We start from the raw sequence: 26,137 nt of genomic DNA on the forward strand, positions 1-26,137 counted from the left end.
ACTACCTTCGACCCAGAAATTGCACTACTAGGTATTTATCCAAAGGATACAGGAGTGCTGTTTCAAAGGGGCACATGCACCCCAATGATTATAGCAGCGCTATTGACAATAGCCAAAGTGTGGACAGAGCCCAAATGTCCATCGGTGGATGAATGGATAAAGAAGATGTGGTATATATGTACAATGGAGTATTACTTGGCAATCAAAAAGAATGAAATCTTGCCATTTGCAACTACGTGGATGGAACTAGAGGGTATTATGCTAAGCGAAATTAGTCAGTCGGAGAAAGACAAATATCATATGACTTCACTCATGTGGAATTTAAGGTACAAAACAGATGAACATAAGGGAAGGAAGGCAAAAATAATATTAAAACAGGAAGAGGGACAAAACATAAGAGACTCTTAAATACAGAGAACAAACTGAGGGTTGTCGGAGGGGTTTGGGGTTGGGGGGGGGCGTGCGCTAAATGGACAAGGGGCATTAAGGAGGACACTTGTTGGGATGAGCACTGGGTGTTATATGTAGGTGATGAATCACTGGATTCTACTGAAATCATTATTGCACAATATGCTAACTAACTTGGATGTACATTTAAAAAAATAAAATAAAATAAAATAAAACTCTGAGAAAGTAGGGATAGAAGAAACATTCTTCTACCCAATAAAGAGCACCTATAAAACAAACAGAACCCAGCAGCCAACATTGTATTCATGGTGAAAGTCAGCTTGCTTTCCCCTAAGACTAGAAGTAATACCAGGATGTCCACTTTCATTACTTCTAATGAGCCTTTCACTAAAGGGTTTAGCCAGTGCAATAAGTAAGCATGATCTTGGGTTATAATAAGAAATATATTTTGATTGCTTGCACAGAACTCCTAAAATCCTTGTAATTTCCTGAGTGATAGAGATGAGAGGAGTGCCTTTTGTTATTCATAACAAGTCCCTTTCTTTAAAAATTTTGTTTTAATTTATTTATTTTTGAAGAGAGAGACAGAAAGACCTAGCAGGGGAGGGGCAGAGAGTGAGAGAGAGAGAATCCTGAGCAGACTCTGCACTGTCAGCATGGAGCCCGATTTGGGGCTTAAACTCACTAACCGTGAGCTGAAACCGAGAGTTGGATGCTTAGCTGACTGAGCCACCCAGATGCCTCCATAACAAGCCCCTTTCAACCATACCTGAGTTTATACTAATGAGGTGAACTTGACATGCCTCTGGATAGCTTCAGGATGGTGGCTGGTTTCAGGGGAAGCAACCACATCTCTAAGGGTTGGCAACTTCAGGCCTATCGCATGACCTCCAGAGCCAAAGATTTAATCATCATGCCTACGTAATGGAAACTATATGAAAATCCTAAACAAAAGGGTTCAGAAGGCTTCTGCTTTGGTGAATGCATCCAAAACTCTGTGGGGACAACAGAGCCCCTATGCTTGAGAGCTTTTCAGATCTGACCTATATACATCTTCATCTGGCTGTTTCTTTGTATCTTTTTAAATATTTTTTTATAATAAACCAGTGTTTATTGCCATTATAGCAAATTATCAAACCTGGGGGAAGGGGTCTCATGGGAGCTCTCAATTTGTAGCCAAGTTGGACAGTAATGTGAGTAACCTGGAGACCCACCACTTGCAACTGGCATCTGAAGTAGAGGGCTGTCTTTTGGCACTGAGCCTGTATCTGTGGGGTCTGTGCTAATTCTGGATAATTAGTGTCAAAATTGAATGAAATCGTACATCATGCAGTTGGTGTGTACAGACAATTGGAGAATTGCTCGGTGTCGAAACTTTTGATGTCAGAAATTTCATTGTGAAAATTTCGATGTCAGAAATTTCATGAGTAGATAAACAGTTATTATTCAATAAGTGAAAATAAATAAAAGTCATACAGATTGGAAAGGAAGAAAGGAAGATGTCTTAATTTACATACATCATGATCATCTCTATTGTAAATCTGACAGAATCTTCAAAAAAACTATTCAAACCACTAAGTATAATTATCTAGGTTGCAGAATATAAGGTCAATATACAAAACTCAGTTGTATTTTAATATAATATCAAGGAACAATTAGAAATTGAAATTTGAAAAATAATACCCTTGGCGCGCTTGGGTGGCTCAGTCTGTTGAGCATCTGACTTCAGCTCAGGTCATGATCTCACGGTTCCTGAGTTTGAGCCCTGTAACAGGCGCCCTGCTGTCAGTGTGAAACCCTCTTCAGGTCCTCTGCCCCCCTCTCTCCCTGCCCCACCTCTGCTCATGTTCTCTCTCTCAAAAATAAACATAAAAAATAACAATATCCTTTACAGTAGCATCCAAAAGTATGAAATGTAGTATTTAGGGACAAGCCTCGGCAAGATGTGTAAAGCTATACACTGAAATGTATAAAATATTGCAGAGAGAAATAAAAGTAGGCCTAAATAAATGAGAGATCTAAGACGCTTATGGATTGGAAGACTCATTATCACTAAGATATTAATTCTCCTCAAACTGATATATACTTCAACATAATCTGGTTAAAATCCAAAAAGTGTTCTTTGCAGAAATTGACAAAGTCTAAAATGTATATGGAAATGCAAAGTACCTAGGATAGCCAAAACCACTTTGCAAAAGAACAGTCATAGAGCTAATGCTAACGGATTTCAAGACTTATAAAGCTACAAACAGTGTGATATTGGCACAACAATAGACACAAGATTCAATAAACAGCATAGAGAGTCCATAAATAGACTCTTACACATGAGTGCAAATGATTTTCAACAAAGACAAAAGGTAATTTAGTGGTTTTGGGATATGCACATGAATATCAGTGTGCAAAAAAGAAAAAAAAAAGAACCTAGGTCTATATCTCCACCAAATACAAAATTCCATCAAAAGAGGTTATAAATATAAATGTATAACCTAATTCTAGAAATGTTCTATAACAAAACACTAGGAAATCTTTGTTTTAGAAAAAAAAATTCTTAGGGGCCTCTGGGTGCTGGGTGGCTCAATCAGTTGAGCATCTGACTTTGGCTCGGGTCATGATCTCTCTCTCCATGAGTTCAAGGCTCTGTGCTGACAGCTCAGACCCTGGAGCCTGCTCCGGATTCTGTGTCTCCCACACTCTCTGCCCCTTCCCCACTCATGCTCTTTCTCTCTCACTCTCAAAAACAAATAAATATTAAAAAATAATAAAAGGAAAAAATTCTTAGATGCAACCAAAAGCATAGTCAAGCAAAGGAATAAGTCGATAAATTATTCATCAAATAAAAAAAGTCGTCTCTTAAAAACAAACAAACAAACAACAACTACCAAAAACCATCTCTTCAAAAGACAGTGAATGTTGTAAAGAGAATGAAAGGACTTGTATTCAGAAAATAGAAAGAATTCTGAATAAAGAATGAAGAAACAAACTACTGAATTTTTTTAAATGAGAAAAGCATTTCAGCACTTACCAAAGAAAATATATGAGTGATAAATAAATTTATGATAAGACAGCCATCATTAGTCTTAGAGAGATATACATTAAAACCATGATGAGAGATTAATATAACATTGTATGTCTTTGATAACTTTGATAATAAAACTTTAATAAAACCATTAGAGAGAAATACACATCTACTGTGATGTCTAAAAAATCTGATCATACCTGGGTGCTGAGTGGCTCAGTTGGTTAAGCATCTGACTCTTGATTTTTAGCTCAGGTCTTGATCTCACTGTTTGTGAATTTGAGCCCCATTCTGGGCTCCATGCTGGCAGTGCAGAGCCTGCTTGGGATTCTCTCTCCCTCTCTCTCTGCCCTCCCATAAACTTAAGAAAAGAAAATACTGACCATACCATGAATTGACAAAAATAGGGAAAAACTGGAAATTTGGACATTGGTGGGAGGAAAGTAAAATAGTATGACCACTTAGCAAAAAGTTTGGCAAAATTACTTTAAGTTAAAAATCCACACGCCGTATTATACAGCTAAACCTTTGACAGCTTTTTACTGAGGAAAATAGAAGCACATGTCCACAAAAATACTTGCATAGGAATGTTTGCAGCTTTATTTGCAATAGCCTAAAACTGGAAACAACCCAGGTGTCCATCAATAGGTAAATGGATAAACAGACTGTGGTATATTCACAAAATGAAATACTATTTAGCAATAAAAATAATGAACTTTAATGTGTGACCTTATATTAAATCATTATGTTCAGGAAAGGAAACCAGATTCCCCCCCCCCCCCAAAAAGGAGTACATATTGTATGATCACCTTTATATAAAAATCTAGAAAATGTAAATTGATATATAATGACAGAAAGCAGATCAGTGGCTCCTTGAAGGAGAACGAGAGTTTGAGGGTAGGATTACAAAGAAAAACAAGAAAATGTGGGGTGATGGATAAGTTAATTATCTTTTTAACAATTATTTATTTATTTATTTATATTCATTTATTGTTGAAAGAGAGACAGAACGCGATCAGGGAGGGGCAGAGAGAGAGAGAGGGACACAGAATCCGAAGGCTCCAGGCTCTGAGCTGTCATCACAGAGCCAGACACGGGGCTTGAACCCACCAACTGTGAGATCATGACCTGAGCCAAAGTTGGATGCTCAGCCCACTGAGCCATGCAGGTGCCCCAAGTTCATTATCTTGACTGTGCTGATGGCTCACAAATGTAAAACTATGTCAAAATGTAACAAATTGTACCCTTGAAATATGCACAAAATGTAACAAATAGTTATATCAATTAAACTACAATAAAACTGTCTTGGGGTGCCTGGGTGGCTCAGTCGGTTGAGCATCCGGCTTCAGCTCAGGTCATGATCTCATGGTTTGTGAGTTCGAGCCCCGTGTCGGGCTCTGTGCTGACATCTCGGAGCCTGGAGCCTGTTTCGGATTCTGTGTCTCCCTCTCTCTCTGCTCCTCCCCTGCTCGTGCTCTGTCTTTCTCTCTCTCAAAAATAAATAAATAAACATTCAAAAAAAAATAAAAAAACAAACAAACCTGTCTTTAGGTGTTTGGAAATAAAACATAACCACTAATAGATGTAGATTACAATGGCTATCTTTTAAACTACTAAGGGAAAAGAAAGAAAAGAGGAAAAATATTAGCCAATCCAGCAAGGCAGACCAAGAGAAAAAAATAAAACAAGGCAGGGGGAAAAACATACTAAATAAGACATATAAGATTGTAGAAATACGACCAAATATGTAAGTAACTACAACAAATATGTGTGGTTTAAATTCTTGTCTTGAAAGTTAAAATTTTCAAAGAGTTAATAAAAAGCAGCCATATCTGCTTTATTAAAAAGCTGTAGCTCTTTGTAACAGGTATACCTAAAATAAAATGTCACAGAGAAGTTGAAGATACAGAGTCAATGGCATACCAGGCAAATACGAACCAGTGAAAGCTGGAAAAGATGGACTGGGCAGCCAGGGAGGTAAGTGGTTCACATTTTCCATCAATAGAGAACTCACCATTCAAACACAAGGAATGCAATGAGCTGATGGTCTCTAGCGGTTAATGGCTTCAGGATCCATTTCAGCTTTTTTTTTTTAATGTTTTAATTTATTTTTGAGAAAGAGAGAGACAGCGTATGAGTGGGGGAGGGTCAGATAGAGAGGGAGACATAGAATCCAAAGCAGGCTCCAGCCTCTGAGCCATCAGCACAGAGCCTGATGCAGGTCTGGAACTCGTGAACTAGGAGATGATGACCTGAGCTGAAGTCCGATGCTCAACTGACTGAGCCACCCAGGCGCTCCTCCATTTCAACTTTTGAGTTGAGGCCATATTCTTCCCAGACAATGACTATGCATGAAGGCACATTAGGGTTTGGCCATTCCTGCTCTTTTAAGATACTTCATACAAGTCGTCTTTGCTCCAGGGCTTCTTATGGGTTTGGCGAACAATTTGGCAGTTCTGTATGTGATCTGAGGCCCTTGTATCCTGCTCCCTCTCCTTTTCCTTTCACAGGTTTGATTCAGATCAGCAGCAGGGGCTGAAGGCTTTGCCTCCCCTCTCCTACTTCCTGCCCCTTTCATCTTTCACAGGTATAAGCCCTCTCTCCCAATTAACCTTTACTGCTCCTAACTCCATCTCAGCCTCTGCTTCCTGGAGAGCCTGTTTTAGTTTCCATGTTTTTCTGATTCAGCGGATCTAAACTGCATTTGGGTGATCTATATAATTTTGTATTTCCTCACATGATTCTGATGTTCAACCACATTTAGCACCCCTGTAGTGGAAGATTTTAATACATTTATTTCCTGTGCCACATAATTTAGCACTTATAAACTATCTTGAAGTCTTTTAAGTGCCATTTACATGGCTGTTTTGACATTAGCAAGTTAAGATATAAATACAATTTTGCTTTGCTTTGTTTTGAACCCATTTAACTGTGAGTCTCCTCCCAAGCAAGGATGGATGGAGAATTAAGAATGTCAAGGACAGGGTCATGGTGTCTGTTGTGTGCATTACTCGATAAACTTATGTGGAGAAACTTAATGGATTGTTTTTTTGTTTTAGCAAATGGTGTGAAAATGGTTTGGTGAAAATCATGTGCCAAATGTCATTACATTAGTTTTACCTCCAAAATGAATGAAAAATATTTTAAAGATAAAGCCTAGTGTAGCCAAAATGGCTGGAGGGAGAACAGTGACAGAAGAACTGTCTTAAGTGTTTCAAATGGCATAATTGAAAAATGAATGGATTTCGTTTTAATTTCTACCATGATGAAAAAAGTTTATCCATTTATTCTGAGAGAGAAAGAGAAAGAGAGAGTGTAGGTACACATGTAGGGGGAAGGACAGAGGGAAGGGGAGAGAGAATCCCAAGCAGGATCTGCGGTGACAGTGCATGAGGCTTGATCCCACAAACCGTGAGATCATGATCTGAGCAAAAGTCAAGAGTTGGATGCTTAATCGACCGAGCCAACCAGGAGCCCCTACCATGGTGAAAATGTTTAATGTTTTTCCTGCCATGGAGAAGCAGACTTATTTTTTTCATAAATTTTCAAAATTAAAATTTTTTTGAAAATATTATAAACAATGTACACATGATTAATACTGTATTCCACCTAAATAATAGGGCAAGGTCATGTCATCCATTAGCTATCCTCTTATCACATGCACCATATTTTATGGATACCCAAATTCTTCATAATGCATATTTAGCTGCTTATGTAGTCAATGAAAATCTGTTACTTGCTCAATACCTTACAATAAAATGTACACCATAAAAATACACATTTTCAATTTATCACATCTGCAAAAATGTTAGGTATTAGTTACCAATATCTCTATAGCCATAGAATGCATTCAGAATACTAATTGCTCACGTGTGTTCCCTCTCTCATTCCTGCTCTTTCCCACAAAAATGACAAAAACATAAATCCAGTTTTGTTAAATAGTGTGATTCTTATTATACTCTGACATCATATTTATTAACTGGTTGATTAAAAACAAAAAGTGGCAATCTTGCAGATATAAAAGTAATGGTATAGGAAAAGACAGAATCAAATACAGTTGAAAGGAATGTAAGTTGATACAACTTGACATATCATATATTATTGTACAAATATACTCAAGCAAATGCAAAGAGATATATCTATGTGGTATTGTTTATAATAGCAAAACAAACAAAATTTAAATCATCTAAATGTCCATAGTTAGGTCTATGGTTAACTAAATTTTCACATAACCATAAAATGGAATTTTTGTAACCATTCAAATGAATGCAATAGCTCTGCCTGTGTTGTTTTAAAAGATCTCAAAGACTGATTATATTTTCCATTCTAGAATTCTAAGAAAATCAAAAGAGTAGCTTTACTGTTTCTTTATTCATTTGTTCTGGTGCTAGATTCAAGTAACTTATGAAGTATGGAGACACAGCCCATCAACTTCGTTTTGTAACACCTGAGACCTCCTCACTCTGCTCACAGTGTCATAGATTGCTCTTCTCTGTGTAGCTGGCATAGGATTGCATTTCATCCTAAGAAAGAACTCAAAGTCAAAATCCATTCACAAAAGCCAGAAGCCACTAATTACCTACGTTTTCCTAACTGGTGTCCACAGCTTTAGTTTCTACCTATAGTGCTTGTATTTGCATCTCTAGGCTTACATGGACATAAGAGAAAGACTCTTTTCTATTATTTTATCAAAAAAATTGTTGATTATGTAGGTCTCTGTCAAATGAAAAAGATTGTGTGAAAGTGGAAATGGAGAAGAAATGAAGTAATATGAAAGGTATTTCAAAGGAGAGGGTCAAAGACTTGGTAAGCTACTAGTTATGCGATTTGGAGCAGGATAAGATTTAAGCCCAGGTAAGAGGAAAATGATGATAGTATTGAGAAAGGGAAGTCAAGGATTAGAGATGGTTTCATAGGGAAGGAAAAACCAAATCATTTTCTCCAAAGATTATAGTCTAAATGAGGCAAACGTTCTGTGTTTTGTAACATACAGTTCTTGAAATGAAAATATGGTTTAGGGTACATATAAATAGTACATGGTAGATAATTAACAAAATAAGTATGCCTGACTATGAGCATTATAAAATTAGAATTTTTACTTTCCAATTAAAATACTAATATAATGCAAATTAAAAATTATGTAGCTATATTTTGACTTTATGGCTTAAAAGTTTGCAAATATTCTTTTTAATGTTATCTTACCTCCTCAACAACTGAAGTAACTTCTGTTTAATTAGTATTTTCTTCAAAATATAAAAATACGCTGGAGTGAATGAAGGAAACATCATTATTTAGTTAAAAATGGGAAAACAAAAAAATATACTATTGACAAGTGTGATTCATGTTTGATAGAATACATAAAATCAGACCTGAACTACCAGAAATAAGAATGATGCTTTTGGTTAATACATGTAGACAAGATAATTTCAGATTTTGGAAAAGGAAGTGGAATTATGAAACAGAAGCCTAATATATGGAAAATATGTGACATAAAATGAATTACTATTTACTGGTTTAGAAATTTAGTATACACTATCTCTCCCAAGATCCTGTCTTAAATAGACTAATTCACTGTGCTTGCACGCCTAAGTGACCAAGCAAAATCCCTCCTGTCATTTAGAGTAGTCCAAATCTAAGACATTTAGGACATGCTTTTTGATTATGGGAAGTTGATGTTAGCATATTAATTTCACCTGTCAGTTCTCTATTTCTGACCCCTTCTGGTTTAATAAAGCTGTGGAAGAAAAAACATTAGTCAATACCTGCAGGCATCGATTTTCAAAAGGCAAATGGATCCCACAATGACCAAAGTAATCAAAATAAAGAAGGTGATACATACAACAAATTCTTGTGGTAACTGGTCTCCTGTAAATATAGACACAAAAAAATACATGGTTTAACTGTGGTGCATCCGGACAAGGGAATATTATTTAGCACTACCAAGAAATGAACTGCCAAGACATGAAAAGACACAGAAGAAATTAAATGCATCTTACTAAGTGAAAGAAGCCAGTCTGAGAATACTACGTTCTGTATGATTCCATGTACGTGACACTCTGGAAAAGGCAAAACTATGGAGACAGTGAAAAGATCAGGGGGTGTTAGGGGTTAGGGTGAAGGGAGGGAGGAATAGGTGAAGCCTGGAGGACTTTTAGGACAGTGAAACTACTCTGTGTGAAACTACAATGGGGGATCCCTGCCATGTGCATAGTTGCTAAAACTCACAGAAGGTACACCTAGGGTGACCCTTAATTAAACTATGTACTTTGAGTGATAATGTTGTGTTAACGTTGGCTCATCGACTATTCCAAATGTACCCGGGTGGCATAAGTGATGGAGGCAGGGGAGGAGGGTGTGAATGTAGGGGGGCAGAGGTTATATGGGAACTCTGTGATTTCCACTCAATTTTGCTGTGAACCTAAAACTTCTCTAAAAACTAAAGTTTATTGAAAATAAATATATACTCATAAAATTATAATATATATGTATAAATATACACACACATACACACACACACATGTGTGTGTGTATATATATATATAATGTTTCAAGGATGTCTCATAGTTCATGAAATTCAATTCTGTGATTTTATTGTAAACATTTCTGAGCCATTAAGAGTCCAAATAATGGTTATAATAAAGTTGCTTTATCTGTTCTGATCCTAAGGTTTCTGGCAAGACATCATCCTAAGTCAGGATTTTGTGGCTTTAAGGATTCATGACTGATGAATTCATACAGGACAGATATGGAAAGTAGATTTCTTGGCAAGAGTAATAGCAGGGTGTTTCTCGTCTCCACAATTCAGAAATAAATGGGGAGTTGGAATGGAGGTAGTTGGAAAAATAACCTAATTCTGAGGTCACTGTTCTTCCAGGGCCTTGAAACTGACTGAAGGCATGGAGGCAAATTTCCATCATGTATTAAACGCTGTCAGCCATATAAAACTCAGTCTGACAACAGAAGAAGTCACCAAAGGAATTGCCAGCTCTGAGAGGCAGTGATTTTAAGACCTGGCTCCTGCTGTTCCCTGAATGGGTCCCCCAGCAGAGGGAGGTGAGAGGAGACTAAGCAGCCTGCCGTCCAGTCCCTCTGCCTTCCTTCAACAGTTTGTTTTGACACATTGCATGTCTCTGTATTTTATTTGAAAATAAACATCTCTTTGCAGTTAAAATCAACAACACCATTTTGAAACCCCCTCTTGAAAACTAACGCACCGTCTTTCATTAGAAGTGTAACCTCAGAGGCTGAAGATCCGCCCTCCAAGTGAGACAGGAAGGAGACCCTGCACTGGCTGGGAGTGGACCAGACAGTCCTTCAACCCTGAGGTTCTATAGGTAGGACAGCATATGGTATCACCAGGTGGTCAAATTTCATACACAACCAGGGCACAGTTACTCTTCTCAGGAAATGCTGCTAAAATCCTTTTTTAAATCACTTTACGAATGGATATTGGAAAGTGGTGGCTTAAAGACATGGGTTCTTCTCTTCTTCCTTCTTAAAACTGACTAAAATATCAGTAGGTAATTTTTTTTAAGTATAGACTCGCCAAGACAAAGAGAACATGGAGGAAGACAAGCAGATGAAATATTTCAACTTGTTTTAAGGTGAAAAATGAACAGAAGAAGGCAAGTCCTTTACGGTGGAATAACAGAAGGATCTTAGTGCCCACAGAACATCTAGAAGACTCCAGAACAGGAAGGGCTAAATGTATAAGAAGGGGTACGTGGGGGGTGAAGTGTGAGCTAACAGTTGGAAGCTTCTTTGAAGGTCTGTATTGAGAAGAGGTAGGCTGCCCAGTCCACTCGCACCCTGTGCACCTTCCGCAACCAGCAGGGAACAGGAAGTGTGACCCAGAAAAAAGTGAACTGGAGAGAATCCAGAGTCAAGGATCCAGACAGTGGAGGGTGAAGATGAAGTGCCAGACTAAAGAGAGATGCTAAAGAAAAGGCTGAGTTCTGAACAGTCTCTCTTTCTCTCTCTGTCTCTGTCTCTGTCTCTGTCTCTCTCTCTCTCTCTCTCTCACACACACACACACACACGCACACAACTTCCTTCTATTTCCCTGCTTCCATAACACTAACAGTCAGCCTTATACCACTAAGACAATAGACTGGAGACTTATTTTCTGCAGAACACGAACAGACTCGGAGATAAGACCTTCAGGTAATTAAAGAATCCGTCATTAGAAAAGAGAAGTTCATTTTCCCTCTTTCTGCCTATTGATGCCAACTGGTTGGCAGGACCACCCACAGACAGCATAGCTTCCAATCAGCTCAGTTTTGAATGTTCACTCTGAAATGATTGGAGAACCAAGGATTACCAGAGTAAAGAAAAGCTTCATACCTAAAACAAAGACATTAAAACTAGCAAATGTCAGGAAGGCAGAAGAAACTCAATTAAACAGACATGGAATCAAGCAGAGGACGGACCGAGGGAAGGAAAGTGTCCAGGACAATATCTCTGCAGCAGGTCGACTGACCCAGCAGGCCAGATTGGAACAAGAGTGTGTAAAAACTCAAGAAGGGATGTCTTCAAAAAAAAAAAAAAAAAAGGAACAGTTGGATTATCTACACATTTGACCATGTGAAAATAGCATTAAGAGGAGTTTCCTAATTTTGTCAGTGAGTTTAGTGACAATTAAGAAGTACCTAGAGTAAATTTTAAATTGATCATTGAGGTTATTATACTATAGCTAAGAAATCATAGAAGAACCTGGAAAATGAAATCCTACCAAAAAAAATTGTGAAGAAAACTTATGAGTGACTGGATCCTTCTTAAAAAGCATAAATATTCACTTAAAAATACACTTTATTCTTCTCCTAAAACCATAAGTATTATTTTCATAGTACATTCACTACTCAAGGCAAGTTATTACTTGCACAGAACAGAAATAATTACATTTAATAATTTAAATTATTAAATTATTTTTATTATAATTATTAAAAAGTAAACATCAGTTAAAATATGGCTTCTTAAACCAAATTCTGCATTAGTCTTCTGGACATAATTCTGAATGGTGGAGAAGAAGGACATAAAAGAGGGGCTGGAGAAATTATCCTTGAGTGAAATTGACCATACACTCCTTTTTCATTCTTCCATAGCTTCTCTGAAGGAATGAAATCATCATACAAAAGCTGGAATTACTAACCTGAATTCCTCTCAATGGACAGACTCCTGTTGCCAGTCTGATGGGACACAGAGCAGGACACATTAGATACCCGGTGGTCCTCCCAGCGGCACGAACTCTGGACGGTCACTGTGTCATTGCCCAGTGGCTCTTCCACAGTGTGACAATCTCCCCCTGGGGTCCAGGAGATCTGCGCCGCTGGCTTCCCTGCAGCTGCCCTACACACGATAGTTCCATTCTCAAGTTGAAACAGGGTCACCTCGGGGGGCACTGCAGAGATGCAGGGGAAAATGCGTCAGTCTTAACACACAGATATGGAACAGAGAGAGACATCTGTTTCAGTCCAAATCTGGTTATCTGACATCCCACAATATACGATGCTCCTTACCTAACACTGTCAGGTGATATCCATGATAGAAATGCCCATGAGTTGTGACCACTTCACACCTGTAATATCCATCATGAGTGATGGCCACTGGATCGATCTGAAGGGCGGGATTCCGATCAGGTCTGGGGTCCCAGGATATTGTCTCGTCACTACAGTTTATGGCCCTGGTCTCATTTGTATCTCTCCTGTAGGCTCTGGTGCAGGAAGGCTTGTCTCTGAGGATTATTTCCCATCTTATTGTTACCAGCACAGCTTTCTGGGTGATCGGAGGGCAAGAGAGCACAGCCTTTGTATCCACAGGCTTAGACAGGGAAGTGTTAGCTGAACACACACACAAAGCAAATGATGAAGAAAAAGTTGAAAAAGAAATCCATGTTAAATTTTCTATGACATAATATTTAAAGTATACTAGAACATGACTTTGCTGGTAACCTTATTCCAAAAATATTAGGCTTACATAAAAAATTAAACATGTGCAAAACGCATACAACACATTAAAACAAATCCAAAGATGAACCCATTTTTCTCCTTTATACTGTGGTCTTAGATAAACTATACCTATTTTCAGTGTGAGTAATATTTTAAGCATTTGTACATTGATTCACAGGCTTTGATATGTAAGAAACAAACAAGAAAACACAATATGAATTAACAGACAAAATCATGTAAATCTAATCTTTTTGTCATAGAGACTATTAGATTTATCTTGTAACTCATGCTTACTAGGATAGAAACTAGAAAAACTGATGATTTGGTTTTCTCCACCTAGAATTTTTTAAAAAAATTTTTTAATGTTTATTTTTGAGAGAGAGTGTGAGTGGGGGGAGGGGCAGGGAGAAAATATGAAGCAGACTACAAGCTCTGAGCTGTCAGCACAGAGCCTGATGCAGGGCTTGAACTCACGAACCACAAGATCATGACCTGACCTGAAGTCAGATGCTTAACCAAGTGAGCCACCCACCCAGCCCTCTCCTCCTAAGTATTAATGAGAGAATAAGTCTGTAATATCAGAACTAAATGCTTACCCCTAAGAGTGGCAATTTGGACAAACATACTCATTAAAAACATAAGATGGGATTCATGTTGACCCATCTGGACATTTTCAAAGCTAATTTTATTTTTGGAGAATCACAATCAGTAAAATCAACAGATCTTCCTTCCTTCCTTCCTTCCTTCCTATTGAGTCACACGTACACTGCCAAACAGTTCAACTGTGAACTCTGCTCACAGATTGCGTCTCTATATTCGAATTACAAGAATTACATAAATTCACTCCTTTTGTCCAACTTTAAAGTCAAAATTAAGCCCTGCGACATACAACATAATGGGTCCCTGACTGGGAGAGTTTGCTAAGAGAGGATTAAGGAAGTCAGGGTCCATGCACCTGTAACCCAGCTGACTGGCAAGGAGCTCATCCCTTTACATTGAGCAGAACTAGCGTGATGGGGCAAAATTGTTTTGTGCATGGAGCTTGTGGGTGCTAAACTCTCGTTTGAGATCCCTCCTCTCCTTTTTTGGTGTACCCTGCCTCTTCTGTGATGATGGACTCATGCCCTCGCATTTCACAAACCAATCAAGATCCCATAACTACAGGAAGCAAGAGAGGATATTTACTTACTTACATATTTTATTTATGTATTTATTTATTTATTTACTTACTTACTTATTTACTTATTTACTTATTTATTTTTGAGAGAGTGGCTGAGGGAAAGAAAGGGAGAGAAACTTAAGTAGGCTCCACACCCAGCCCAGCATGGAACCCAGACGGGGCTTGACTCACGACCATAAAATCATGACCTGAGCCTAAATCAAGAGTCAGATGCATAACTGACTGAGCCACCCATGTACCTCAATGGGGGGTGGTGGGCAGATTTTAAAGCAGAGCTGAGAGGGCAGTGAAACCCATGATCCATTCACCACTACAAGTGGCACCCTGTGTACACAGTGAAAATGAACCTTGGCCAAGGTTGGAGACAAGCAAAAAGTTAGCTGCTTAGAGAACAGCTAGAGGGGGTGTGGGTGAACATCCATGTGCCCAAAAACAAGATACTGAAGATGAAATCAAATAGGGAAGAGGGTGGTGAAGAACACGCTGTGAATGTTCTTTTGTGTTCTCAGGGGTTTGCACTTCTGCTTGTGAACAGTCTAAGGTTTTAATATTTTGCCTGCTATTTATTCTCAAGATGAGTCTCTTCTTTAAAAGGAAATTTACTAGCTAACTAAATAATCATATGCATTTTTAACAGGGGCGCCGTCTCCAGAGAAGTGGCTCCCAGGGTGAACATCCCAAGCACCATGGACAATCTCTGTTCTTTCACCTTCCTCTGCTCTAGGACCCTCCAGCAATCCCCCTTCACCTGTGATGGGACTTCTGTGATTCCTGTTAGTCACACTTTCTTTGCCCTCCTCTTTCTCTATTCACACCTGTTGCGATAATTTGCCAGTGACCAGTCACTCCCCCAAACTCAGTGGGGTTGGCACCTGTCTAACAAATATGATCTCACAGCCCTGTGATCAGCTACCGTCATTTCACCTCCTGCGTCACAGGGGGATAGCGGGTGGATTCTCCTATTGGCTCCAGATCCAGCAGTCACCTTCCAGCTTCTCTGCATCCTGTGTCTATGACTCTCCTCCAGGCTCCTCCAGCCCTTCTGCACACAGACCAATCCCTATGAGATTTGGGGCTTTTCCTTTCTGTCCTCACTGCCAGATCTTAGATTACAACCCCATCACCACACACCCGGATTCCTGCAGAAGTCTCCTGACATCTGTGTCCGTCTCAAATCTCTTCCCTCTTCGGTTCACACCTGACCTTGCAGCAGGTCCAGGATTCTGGGACACGGGTGTGATCCCCTCCATCTAACACCCCTCAGAGACCTCTCCCTGCCCAAAGACAGCACTTACATGTCCTTGTGTTGCCTTTGAAAGCCCTGTTTTGCAGATGGACTCACCTTTGCCATCTTCTCACCCCTCAGCCGCCCACACACTTCGCAAAGAAAACACCAAGCACCGCTGCATATCTGGGTCTTTCCTCACATCGTTCCTGCAGACTGGGGTGACCTACAGACCACTCTTTGTCCACGAAAACGCTCCTCTTCCCCTAGGAGCCATTTCACACGCTGCACCTGCCGTGAAGCCTTCTCAGAGCCTTGCTGCTTCGCCTTCTCCTCTACACTCCCAGCACACTTGATGTGAGTGCTCATCTCCTCTGTCAAATGCCATCTGTGCTGACATCTGGGCTCCCCCGCGAAATGAGCCCCTTAGGGCGCTCTGGTGCTCTAGCTACTCTTGTTTGTCCCCGTGTTCCCCACATGGCCTAGCACAGTGCCTGACAGGGAGAGCTCCATAATCCTCGGACGGAATGTGCACTGCCTGGGGGGAGGAGGCCCGGGGTCATTCAGGGTCCCTCACACCTCAGCACTCAGACCACCATACTCTTCAACCGGGCTCAGGCCGGCCCCCTGACCAGCCCATCAACCTTGTTTCTAAGGAAGTTCAACACTTTTTCCCTTTAGTACTGGCCTGTAGGAAAAAATTAAAAAACATATTACCTTCCACAGGAAGTATGAAACTACTCTGTTGTCTGTCCATAAGTGAACTGTTTGTTGAAGCTAGAAAAGGTTGAGAGAAAAGTACATGAAAGCAATTTTAGAGACTTAAATGGAGTGCAAGCCACTGTTTATCCACATCTTACATACACTATGATAGACAATCAGTTATTTGTAATTAAATGCCACAAAAAGATTTACAAAACAGGAACTAGAAGTTATTCCGTCATTATGTTGAAAACCATGTTAACATTTAAAAATTATGCCATAAGCTCTTCATCAATGATTTCCCATTTATGAGACACCTTGCTCTGTACTTGACAATAATTTTCTCCAGGGTAACCCTGCCTCCACTCCTCTCCTAGCCACAGTGGATTGTTCCATCATGTGTACCTCACATGAAGGGGACTGAGTATAGTGTTTTCTCCAGATCCACCCCCTGATTAAAGTTGTTCAATACACTGGTGGGCACCTCACCCAGCTGCACAAATGAGAGTACTTTCACGAGAATTTTGGAACCAGATTGAGAATAGTCCATTCTTCTTTTCCTCCCCTTTTCTTACAGCGATCGCTAAATTTATGTGTCTACTTGGTGAGGCCATGGTTCCTAGATATATTTAGTTAAACACAATTCTCGATGTTTCTGTGAAGGTATTTTTTTAGATAAGATTCTAACATTTAAATGGATAGGCTTTCAGTAAAGGAAATTACCTTCCATAATGTGCGTGGGCCTTGTCCAAAGAGTTGAAGGTCTTATTTTAAAAAAGACTGACCTGCTGGGAAAGGGAAATTCTATAGCAGTCTGCTTTCAGACTCAAACTGCTCCTCTTCCTGGCTGTCCAGCCGCTTGCCCAGCCTGCTGATTCTGGACTTGCCAAGCCTCTACAATCATGTGAACCAATTCATTAAAAAGTGTCTCTCTTTCCCCTCCCTTCCTCTCTCCTTCTGTCTTTCCTTTCTCTCGCCATTATTCTGTTTCCCTGAGGACTGCTGACTAATGCATCTATCCTGGGAAGAAGGAAGCAGAAGAGAGAGAGAGAGAGAGAAAGAAACTAGCTAAAGTTTCTAATTCCATCCTTCCTGAGACCCGCATGCATTCTTTCCCTTAGATTTTCTGACAATCAAAGACTTTTCTGACAATCAGATTAGTCCTAATCTACTTCAAATCTGGGTTCTGAAAAGATCTGTACGAAGTAAAACACAACAATTTTTTTAAATTATGATTTATCCTGTGGAATATTCTGTGTGTGCTCGAGAAGAATGTATTCTGCTATTGTTGGAAAGAATGTTCTATACATGTCTGTTAGGCCATTTGGCCTACAGTGTTGTTCAAGTCCATTGTTTCCTTATTGGTTTTATTTGGAATCATCTGTTCATTTCTCAGTGTGGGTTGTTACAGTTCCCTGTAAATGCTGCATTGTTTTCTATTTCTTCTTCAGGTCTGTTAATACCTGCTCTATATATTTAGTGCTCTGATGTTGGATGCATAAATATTTACAAATGTTAAATTCTTTTGATGAAATGACTTCTTTACCTTTAGAGAGTGAAGATCTCTGTCTTTGTTTACAGTTTTTGACTTAAAGTCTCTTTTCTCTAATATTAAATATAGCTATCCTTACCTTCTTTTGGTTTTTATATCCCTGGAACACCTTTTTCCATCCATTCACTTTCAGCCTGCGTATATTCTTGGCTAAAGTCAGTCTCTTGTAGGTGGCATATTGTTGAATCTTGGTTTCTTATCCATTTGCCCGCTATATACCATGTCATTGGAGAATTGAGTCCATTTAATTTTTTAAATGTTTATTTTTGAAAGAGAGAGAGAGAGAGAGGGAGAACAAGCAGGGGAGGGGCAGAGAGAGGAGGACAGAGGATCCAAACAGGCTCCCAATATGGGGTTCCAACTCCCAAACCACAATATCATGGCCTGAGCTAAAGTCAGATGCTCAACCAACTAAGCCACCCAGGTGCCCCTATATTTCTATTAAGACAACTGATAGGAGAATATGTACATACTATTGCTATTGTGTTCATTGTTTTCTGACTGTTTTGAAGTTCCGTTATTCCTTTCTTCCTCTCTTGCTGGCTTCCTTTGTGATTTGATGATTTTTTTTTGCAGTATGATTTGATTTCTTTTTCTATATCTTTTTGTATCTACAAAATGTTTTTCTTTGCGGTAGCTATGAGGCATATGTACAACACCTTATACTTACTTTAAGCTGATTACAGTGTAATTTTATTGCATACAATACTCAATATTTTTACATCTCCTCCCTCATTTTATTTTACCGATGTCACAATTTACATAGTTTTAACTTGTGTATTCACTAACAGATTATTATAGCTATAATTATTTTTAGAAGTTTTTTTAAGCATGTGTACTAGTGTTAAAAGTAATTCACACACCACCACTGTGGGATTACATTATTCTGAATTTAATTATATATTGGCCTTTACCAATGTGTTTTACACTACATATGTCACCATGTTGCTGGTTAGCACCCTCTCGTTTCATTTTATTTATTTATTTATTTTCACTTTATTTGTTTTTGGGAGAGTTCGATTGGGGTGGTGCAGAGTGAGAGGAATAGAGAGAGAATCCCAACCTGGCTCCACACTGTCACCACAGAGTCCAATCTGGGTTCGACCCCACGACCAAGAGATCATGACCCGAGACAAACGCAAGGGTCATACACCTAACCGACTGAGCCACCTAAGTGGCCCAGCGTCCTCTTATTTCAATTTGAAGGGCTCCCTTTAGAATTTCTTGTAAGCTAGGTTTAGTACTGATGAAGTCTGTCAGCTTCTTGTTTTTTTCTAGGAAAGTCTTTACCTCACCTTTATTTCTGGTGTGCCAAGTGAAGGATTTCCATGGCTGGATTTTCTTTCAGCACTTTGAAGGCATCATCCCACTCTCTGGGTCTGCAAGGTCTGTGCTGAGAAATCTGGGCATCCTTTATATACGACCACTCACTTTTGCTCTGCTGCTTTCAAAAGTTTCTCTTTTCTATTTGATTGTAATGTGTCTTAGTGCAGATTTCTTTACAGTCAATCAAGTTCTGTGGTCTTCATGGATCTGGATGTTCATTCCCCACAGATTTAGGAGATTGCCTCTCATTATTACTTTGCATAAGCTTTCTGCCCCTTTCTTTTATGCTTATCTGGAGCTCCAGTAATGCCTATATTACTTGGGTTGTTGGTGTTTCATAACATCCTGAGACTTTCTTCCCTCACTTCCATTCTTTCTGTTGATTTGCTTTTTATCTCTGACTAGATGATTTCAAATTATGTCTTTGTGTTCACTAATTATTTCTTCTGCTTGATGACTCTGCTGTTGGAACTCTTGATTGAATTTTTCAGTGTAGTCTTTGCATAAAATTTGCTGTTGTGTCCTTTACATGATTTCTACCTCTTTTTTTGAACACTCCCTTTGCTCATAGATTGTTTTCTAGATTTTATTTAGGGGTCAAACTGTGTTCACCTGTAGCTCACTGAGCTTCCTTAAGTAGACTATTTTTGAATTCTTTGTCAGGCATGCAGAGCTCCATTGCTTTGAGATCAGCCACTAGGGCTTGATATTGTTCTTTTAGTGATGTCATGTTTCCTTGAATGTTTTGGAAGCTTTGCATCGCTCGTGTCTTCACACTTGAAGGAGCTGTCACCACCACCCACCCCTCCCACCCACCCCCCACCAGTCTTTACTGCCTGGTTTCTTCAGAAAAAGATATTCACCTGTCAGCCCAGCTGGAGATTCTGGGAGGTCTCTCAGACCTTTCCTAAGGAGGTACCTTCTCCATTCCCGAGGTTCCTTTTGAGGTGGAAGTCTTAGCATTCTGTGTCTTGTCTCCATCCCACAAAAGCAGACAGAATTCTGAAACCCTCCTTTTTATTTACACGAGGGACATTCCCTGAAGTGTTCAGGGTTGTGGGCCTTCTCCCAAATCACCAGACTGCTGATATCCATGCACACTATCTAGGGAGGTTCCCATCATCTGTGGGAAAGTGTGGGGCTGGCCACAGAGAGGGTGATAGGATTCTGCAATACCAAGACAAGGTGACAGCACTTAATAGGCAGGGGCAAAGTACATAATCATAAACAGTAGCGAGGCCAGAATGACAACCAAGAGGCTCTGACCTGAAAGATCTGGGGCAAAAGCCAGATAAATCTTAGTGTTCTTAAGGGTAAGAGAGAAGGGCAGCCAAAGACGGTATGGTTTGCCTTATATGGCCAGATCAAGGATAAATGGGTGTCTTACATCAGTTTTGCTTCCTGCAACAAAAATACCAAAGAGTGGCATAATAACAAACACTTTATCTCACAGTTCTAGAAGCTGGAAGTCTAAGATCAAAGTACTAGCAGACATGATGTCCAATGAAAGCCCACTCCCTGGCTTGTAGACAGCTGTCTTCTCACTGTATTCTCACATGGAGTGGCAGAGGGAGAGAGAAAGAGAAAAAGCAGGCTCTCTTGGGTCTCTTCTTATAAAGGTACTAATCTGAGAGCTCTATCCTCATGACAAAGTTTCCTCCGAAACGCTCCCTCTCCAAAGGACATCCCATTGGAGATTGGGTTTTGACATAAGAGTTTTGGAGGACACATTCAGTCCAGAGCAGTGAGTAAGAACTGGGGTCAGCTGTGATAATGGAAAATCATGGTCCTTCACCAGGTTTCTATATTCAAACCAGTTTTCAGACTCAAAGCCACACAATTTTGAGCTGACATTTCAAAATTACAAAACACAGGAAGAAACAAGGAACCATAAAGTAAAATAATATTATTTTTATTAGCTGCCATCTGTTATTCCTAGAGAGAAGAATAAGATTCAGAACTTCAGATAGTAGAATTATGAAACACCAGGCATAAAATAAATGTGGTGAGGATGTTTAAAGAAATAAAAGGAGAATTAAAACACAAACAAGAAATATATGCTTCCCCCACACCCCACTCCTCCAAAAATAACTAGGCAGATTAGGATAATACAAAAGAGTTCAATTTACTCATTGATTCACTGCTTATTGAAACTGGAAAACTATAGCAAAAAAACAAATATACAGGATACGAGAAAGAGAGAATTTCAGAAAGTCATGACATCTTATAATATAAGACCATTTTGTCTCTTTAAAAATCTGTTCTCTAGTGTAGTCACTTTTTTTTTTAACACTTATTCATTTTTGAGAGACAGAGCACAAACAGGGGTGGGCAGACAGAGAGGGAGACACAGAATCTGAAGCAGGCTCCGGGCTCTGAGCTGTCAGCACATGCCCAACACGGGGCTCGAACTCACAAACCATGAGATCATGATCTGAGCCAACATCGGATGCTTAACCCACTGAGCAACTCAGGTGCCCCTAGTGTAGTCACCTTCATGCATTATCTCAGCTACATCTTCCGGATAACTTGCTGCAGCTTCTACAACAGCACCTGCTGCTTCATCTTGCTCTTTTGTGTTATGGAGACAGTTTCTTTCCTTAAACCTCATGAACCAACCTCTGCTAGCTTCCAACTTTTCTTTCACAGCTTCCTCACCTCCTTCAGTCTCCATAGAATCAAGGAGAGTTAGGGCCTTTCTCTGCATTAGGCTTTGGCTTCAGGAAATGTTGTAGCTGTGTGGGTCTTCTTTCAAGATCACTGAAACTCTCTCCTTATCAGCAATAAGGTTGTTTCACTTCCTTATCATTGGTGCGTTCATGAGAATAGCACTTTCATTTCCTTCAGGAACTTTTCCTTCACATTCATAACCTGGCTAACTGCTGGCACAAGAGGCCTAGCTTTTGACCTGTCTCAGCTTTCAACATGCCTTCCTCGCTAAGCTTATGAATTATTTCTAAGTTTTGATTTCAAGTGAGAAATATGCAACTCCTCCTTTCACTTGAGTACTTAGAGGTCATTGGGAGGTTATTAATTAGCCTAATATCAATATTGTTGTGTCTTATGGAGACCTATCAATATTGTTGTGTGAGGGAGGCTAGATGAGAGGGAGACAGAGATGGGGGAAGAGCCAAAACACACACACACACACACACACACACACACACACACACATCACTTACATCCACCATCTCATATGGACATGGTTAGTGACACCACAAAACAATTACATAATAACATCAGAGATCACTGATCACAGATCACCACAACAAATATAATGTAATCACAAAGCTTCAAATATTTCAAGAATTACCAAAATGTGACACAGAGACGCAAAGTGAGCAAATGCTGTTGGAAAAATGGTGCTGATAGATGTACTCAATGCATGTTTGGCATACCTTCAACTTGTAAAAACCATGATACCTTCAAGGTACAATAAAGTAAAACAATGGTACAATGAAACAAGATATGCCTCTATACCTAGTAACAGCTTCAAAATACATGAGGCAAAATTGGCAAAATTAAATCAAAAACATTAACAGAAATGAAGAATGGCTTTGATGACCTTATTAATAGTCTGGATATGGCTAAGGAAGGAATCTCTAAGCTAGAGAATATATCAATAGAAACCTCCGAAACTGAAAAAAGAGAGCATAAACAATTAAAAAAAAAACACAACAGGTATCCAAGGACTGTGGGACAACTACCAAAATGTGTAAAACATGTGTAATGGAAAAATCAGAAGAAAGAAGAATGAGAGAAAAAGAACAGAGGAAATTTTTGAAACAATGACTTAGAGTTTCTCCAAGTTACTATAAGATACCGAACAAAGTTCCAGGAAGCTTGGAAAATACAAAGCAAGAAAAAAATCTGAGGGAAATAAACTTGACCTGGCATATCATATTCAAACTATACAAAATCAAAGATTAAAAAAATCTGAGAAAACTCCAGAGAAATAAAACACCTAATAGAAAAATAAAGATAAGAATTGTATCCAACTTCTAAGAAACCATGCAAAGAGAGAATGAAATAAAATATTAAAAATGTTAATAAAAAAAACCCACTACCCTAGAATTCTGTATCCTACAAAGTTACCCTTCAAAAGTGAAAGAGAAATAAAAGACTTTCTCAAACAAACAAAAATTGGGGGAAGTTGCTTCCAGTAGACTTGCCTTGTAAGAAATGTTGAGTCCTTCAAGGAGAAGGAAATAATATAAGTCAGAAATTCAGAACTACATAAATGAAGAAAGACAATTGGAGAATGAATAAGAGAATGTAAAATAAAAGCTTTCTTTTTTTTTTTTCTTAATTGATCCAACAGACAACATTTTATTCAAAATAATAAGAGGGGCGCCTGGGTGGCGCAGTCGGTTAAGCGTCCGACTTCAGCCAGGTCACGATCTTGCAGTCCGTGAGTTCGAGCCCCGCGTCGGGCTCTGGGCTGATGGCTGGGAGCCTGGAGCCTGTTTCCGATTCTGTGTCTCCCTCTCTCTCTGCCCCTCCCCCGTTCATGCTCTGTCTCTCTCTGTCCCAAAAATAAAAATGAAAAAACGTTGAAAAAAAAGAAAAGAAAAAAAAAGAAAAAGAAAAAAAATTCAAAATAATAAGAGCAATAATGTATTCTTTGAATATATATTTATGTTGTATATAGTATATAGATATTTAATATGCAACTATATAAATATATTTATATATGTTTAATTGGATAGAGTATATTTATATAGAAGTGAAATGAGTGACAGTAAGTACACAAGGAATGGACAAAATCTACACCACCAATAATACCAAATGCTGGCAAGGACAGGAAGCAACATGGACTCCCTGATTGCTGGTGGGAATGCAAAATGCTACAGCAACTTTGGAATACAGTTTGACAAGTTCTGAAAAAACTGAACACACTCTTACAAAACGATCCAGCAAAAGCACTCCTTGGTATTTACCCAGTTAGTTTGAAAATTATGTCTCCACAAAGTCCCCCACACAGATGTTAATAACAACTTTATTCTTAGTTGCCAACACTTGGAAACAACCAAGATGCCCTTCAGTAGGTAAATGGCTTTAATAAATTAGGATTATGCAGACGACAGAATATTGTTCAGGGCTAAAAAGAATGACCTACAGAGCCATGAAAAGACAAAGAGGAAACTGAAATACCTATTACTAAGTGAAAAAAAGCCTATGAAAAGGCTACATACCATATAATTCCAACTATAAAATATTCAGAAAAAGGCAGAAACTGTGGAGGCACTAAAAGGATGAGCAGTTTCCATGGTTTAGAGGGGAGGGAGGATAAATACAGGGAACACAGATGACTTTTAGGGCAGTGAAACTACTCTGTATGATACTATAGTAATGGATACATGCCATTGTACCTTTGTTCAAACTTACAGAATGCACAAGACTGAGAATGAACCCTATGTAAACTATGGCCTTGGGGTGATGATTATGTGTCAGGGTAGGTTCATCACTTGTAACAGATGTAACACTCTGGAGGGGATGTTGATAATGAAATAGAAGCTGTGCCTAGGTGGGGTTAGGAGGTGAGGTATATGGGAAATCTCTGCCCCTTCCTCTCAATTTTGCTGTAAACATAAAATTGCACTGAAAAAAAATTAAGTCTTAAAATACAAACAGCAAAAAACAAACAAACAAACACCTTTTTATACTAAATGGATGTTTAATTTTATCAAATACATGTTTCAATTTTACGGTTTTTCCCCTCCAAATATGTAATGGAGTCAATTACATGAACAGGTTTAATTACTCTTTTCAATTACATCTTTTTGTTGCCATCTGTTTCCTGCCACATGTAAGTATTTCTCTAGTGATTTTTCATGAGTCAAATCTGCTATTCACTGTCTTCTGAGTTCTTCCCAAATGTTCCTCCCTCCCTCCCAATTTCTTTCATCTTTCCTGGCCCTAGATTCCCATCTTTCTTTCTCTAAAGAACTGGTTTTCCTCACACTTAACTGGACATATAAGGAAATGTGGAAGCCAGTGTTGCTCAGAATGTTTTGGAACTTCTTTCAGATGATTGGAAGGAAAGACAGGATGGATTCAAAAGTTTGTTTCCACCTGCACTGAGTCTGCTCTAATTTTAGCTCCTCCACTTATTTGTTCTACTGTTCATGCTTTGGGCTAACATTCCATTTGTTCTGGTGTGAGGTTGAAATCAGAGACTTTGAATAGATAATCATTACTATATTCTTATGTTCTCTGATCCTTGTCTTCTGAAACAAATTTTCCCCATATACTTTTTGCCTCTATTTTAAAATTTAAAAACCCCAAATAGAAAGTTAGGGTTTCCTTCTTAGCCTGTGAGCTGGAAATACTAGAAATATCAAAGGAGAAACAATAATCACACAAACAAACATAAGGTCCAAAAAACGAGAATTCAGAGACAATAAAAGTGCACACCGAAACACTGGAGGAAACACTACATTTTATCTAGTCACACAAGTTCAGTTTCACTCCATTTCAGGGGCCTCCACATTACTCTGGACTCAGCCGGACAACTAGTCAGTGCACCACTGACATAGGGTAGATCAGAAGGTTTCCTGGATAATAAACAAATTTATCACTGCCACTAGGACAAATTACAAACCATTTTATGAGTGGATAAAGGGCCTCCTTGTCACTACTGAAAATATCTTTACTTTTTGCAAAAAAATGTCACAGCATAAGACTTACCAGACACCATGATATTGATGGAGATCAGTACCCTCAAAGCTGACATTCTCCCCAGAGTATGCATTTGGAGCGGTTAGCCACGGACTAGCCACGA

At 39.0% G+C, this 26,137-nt stretch overlaps 1 protein-coding gene and 1 long non-coding RNA gene across 2 annotated transcripts in view; one reads left to right on the plus strand and one right to left on the minus strand.

Annotated features, from left to right (window-relative positions):
* The window catches only part of LOC109503442, a 23,224-nt gene extending 12,625 nt beyond the window's left edge, over nucleotides 1-10,599 (plus strand). Inside the window, exon 3 of the long non-coding RNA XR_002162413.3 lies at nucleotides 10,299-10,599. This is a non-coding gene — a long non-coding RNA (uncharacterized LOC109503442). The remainder of the gene's footprint in view (nucleotides 1-10,298) is intronic.
* Nucleotides 7,054-26,137, minus strand: LOC101095726 (cell surface glycoprotein CD200 receptor 1-like). Its single transcript, XM_023260138.2, has 7 exons — nucleotides 26,044-26,137; nucleotides 16,491-16,550; nucleotides 12,940-13,260; nucleotides 12,573-12,821; nucleotides 9,187-9,289; nucleotides 8,627-8,687; nucleotides 7,054-7,947 (listed from the first exon to the last, which is right to left on the minus strand). The coding sequence occupies exons 1-6, from the start codon at nucleotides 26,105-26,107 to the stop codon at nucleotides 8,654-8,656; spliced, it is 831 nt and encodes a 276-aa protein (XP_023115906.2). The 5' UTR covers nucleotides 26,108-26,137; the 3' UTR covers nucleotides 7,054-7,947; nucleotides 8,627-8,653.

The sequence above is a fragment of the Felis catus genome, chromosome C2 (genome assembly GCF_018350175.1).
Source record: "Felis catus isolate Fca126 chromosome C2, F.catus_Fca126_mat1.0, whole genome shotgun sequence".
NCBI classification, from domain to species: Eukaryota; Metazoa; Chordata; class Mammalia; order Carnivora; family Felidae; genus Felis; species Felis catus.

Excerpts from the sequence above, each read along its gene's own strand:
- LOC101095726 (XM_023260138.2), bottom strand. The coding sequence starts at position 26,107 with ATGCATACTCTGGGGAGAATGTCAGCTTTGAGGGTACTGATCTCCATC. Across the intron at positions 12,822-12,939 it reads ATATCACCTGACAGTGTTAG|TGCCCCCCGAGGTGACCCTG; the intron begins GTAAGGAGCATC and ends GCATCTCTGCAG. Across the intron at positions 9,290-12,572 it reads GTCCATTGAGAGGAATTCAG|GAGACCAGTTACCACAAGAA; the intron begins GTTAGTAATTCC and ends CTATATTTACAG.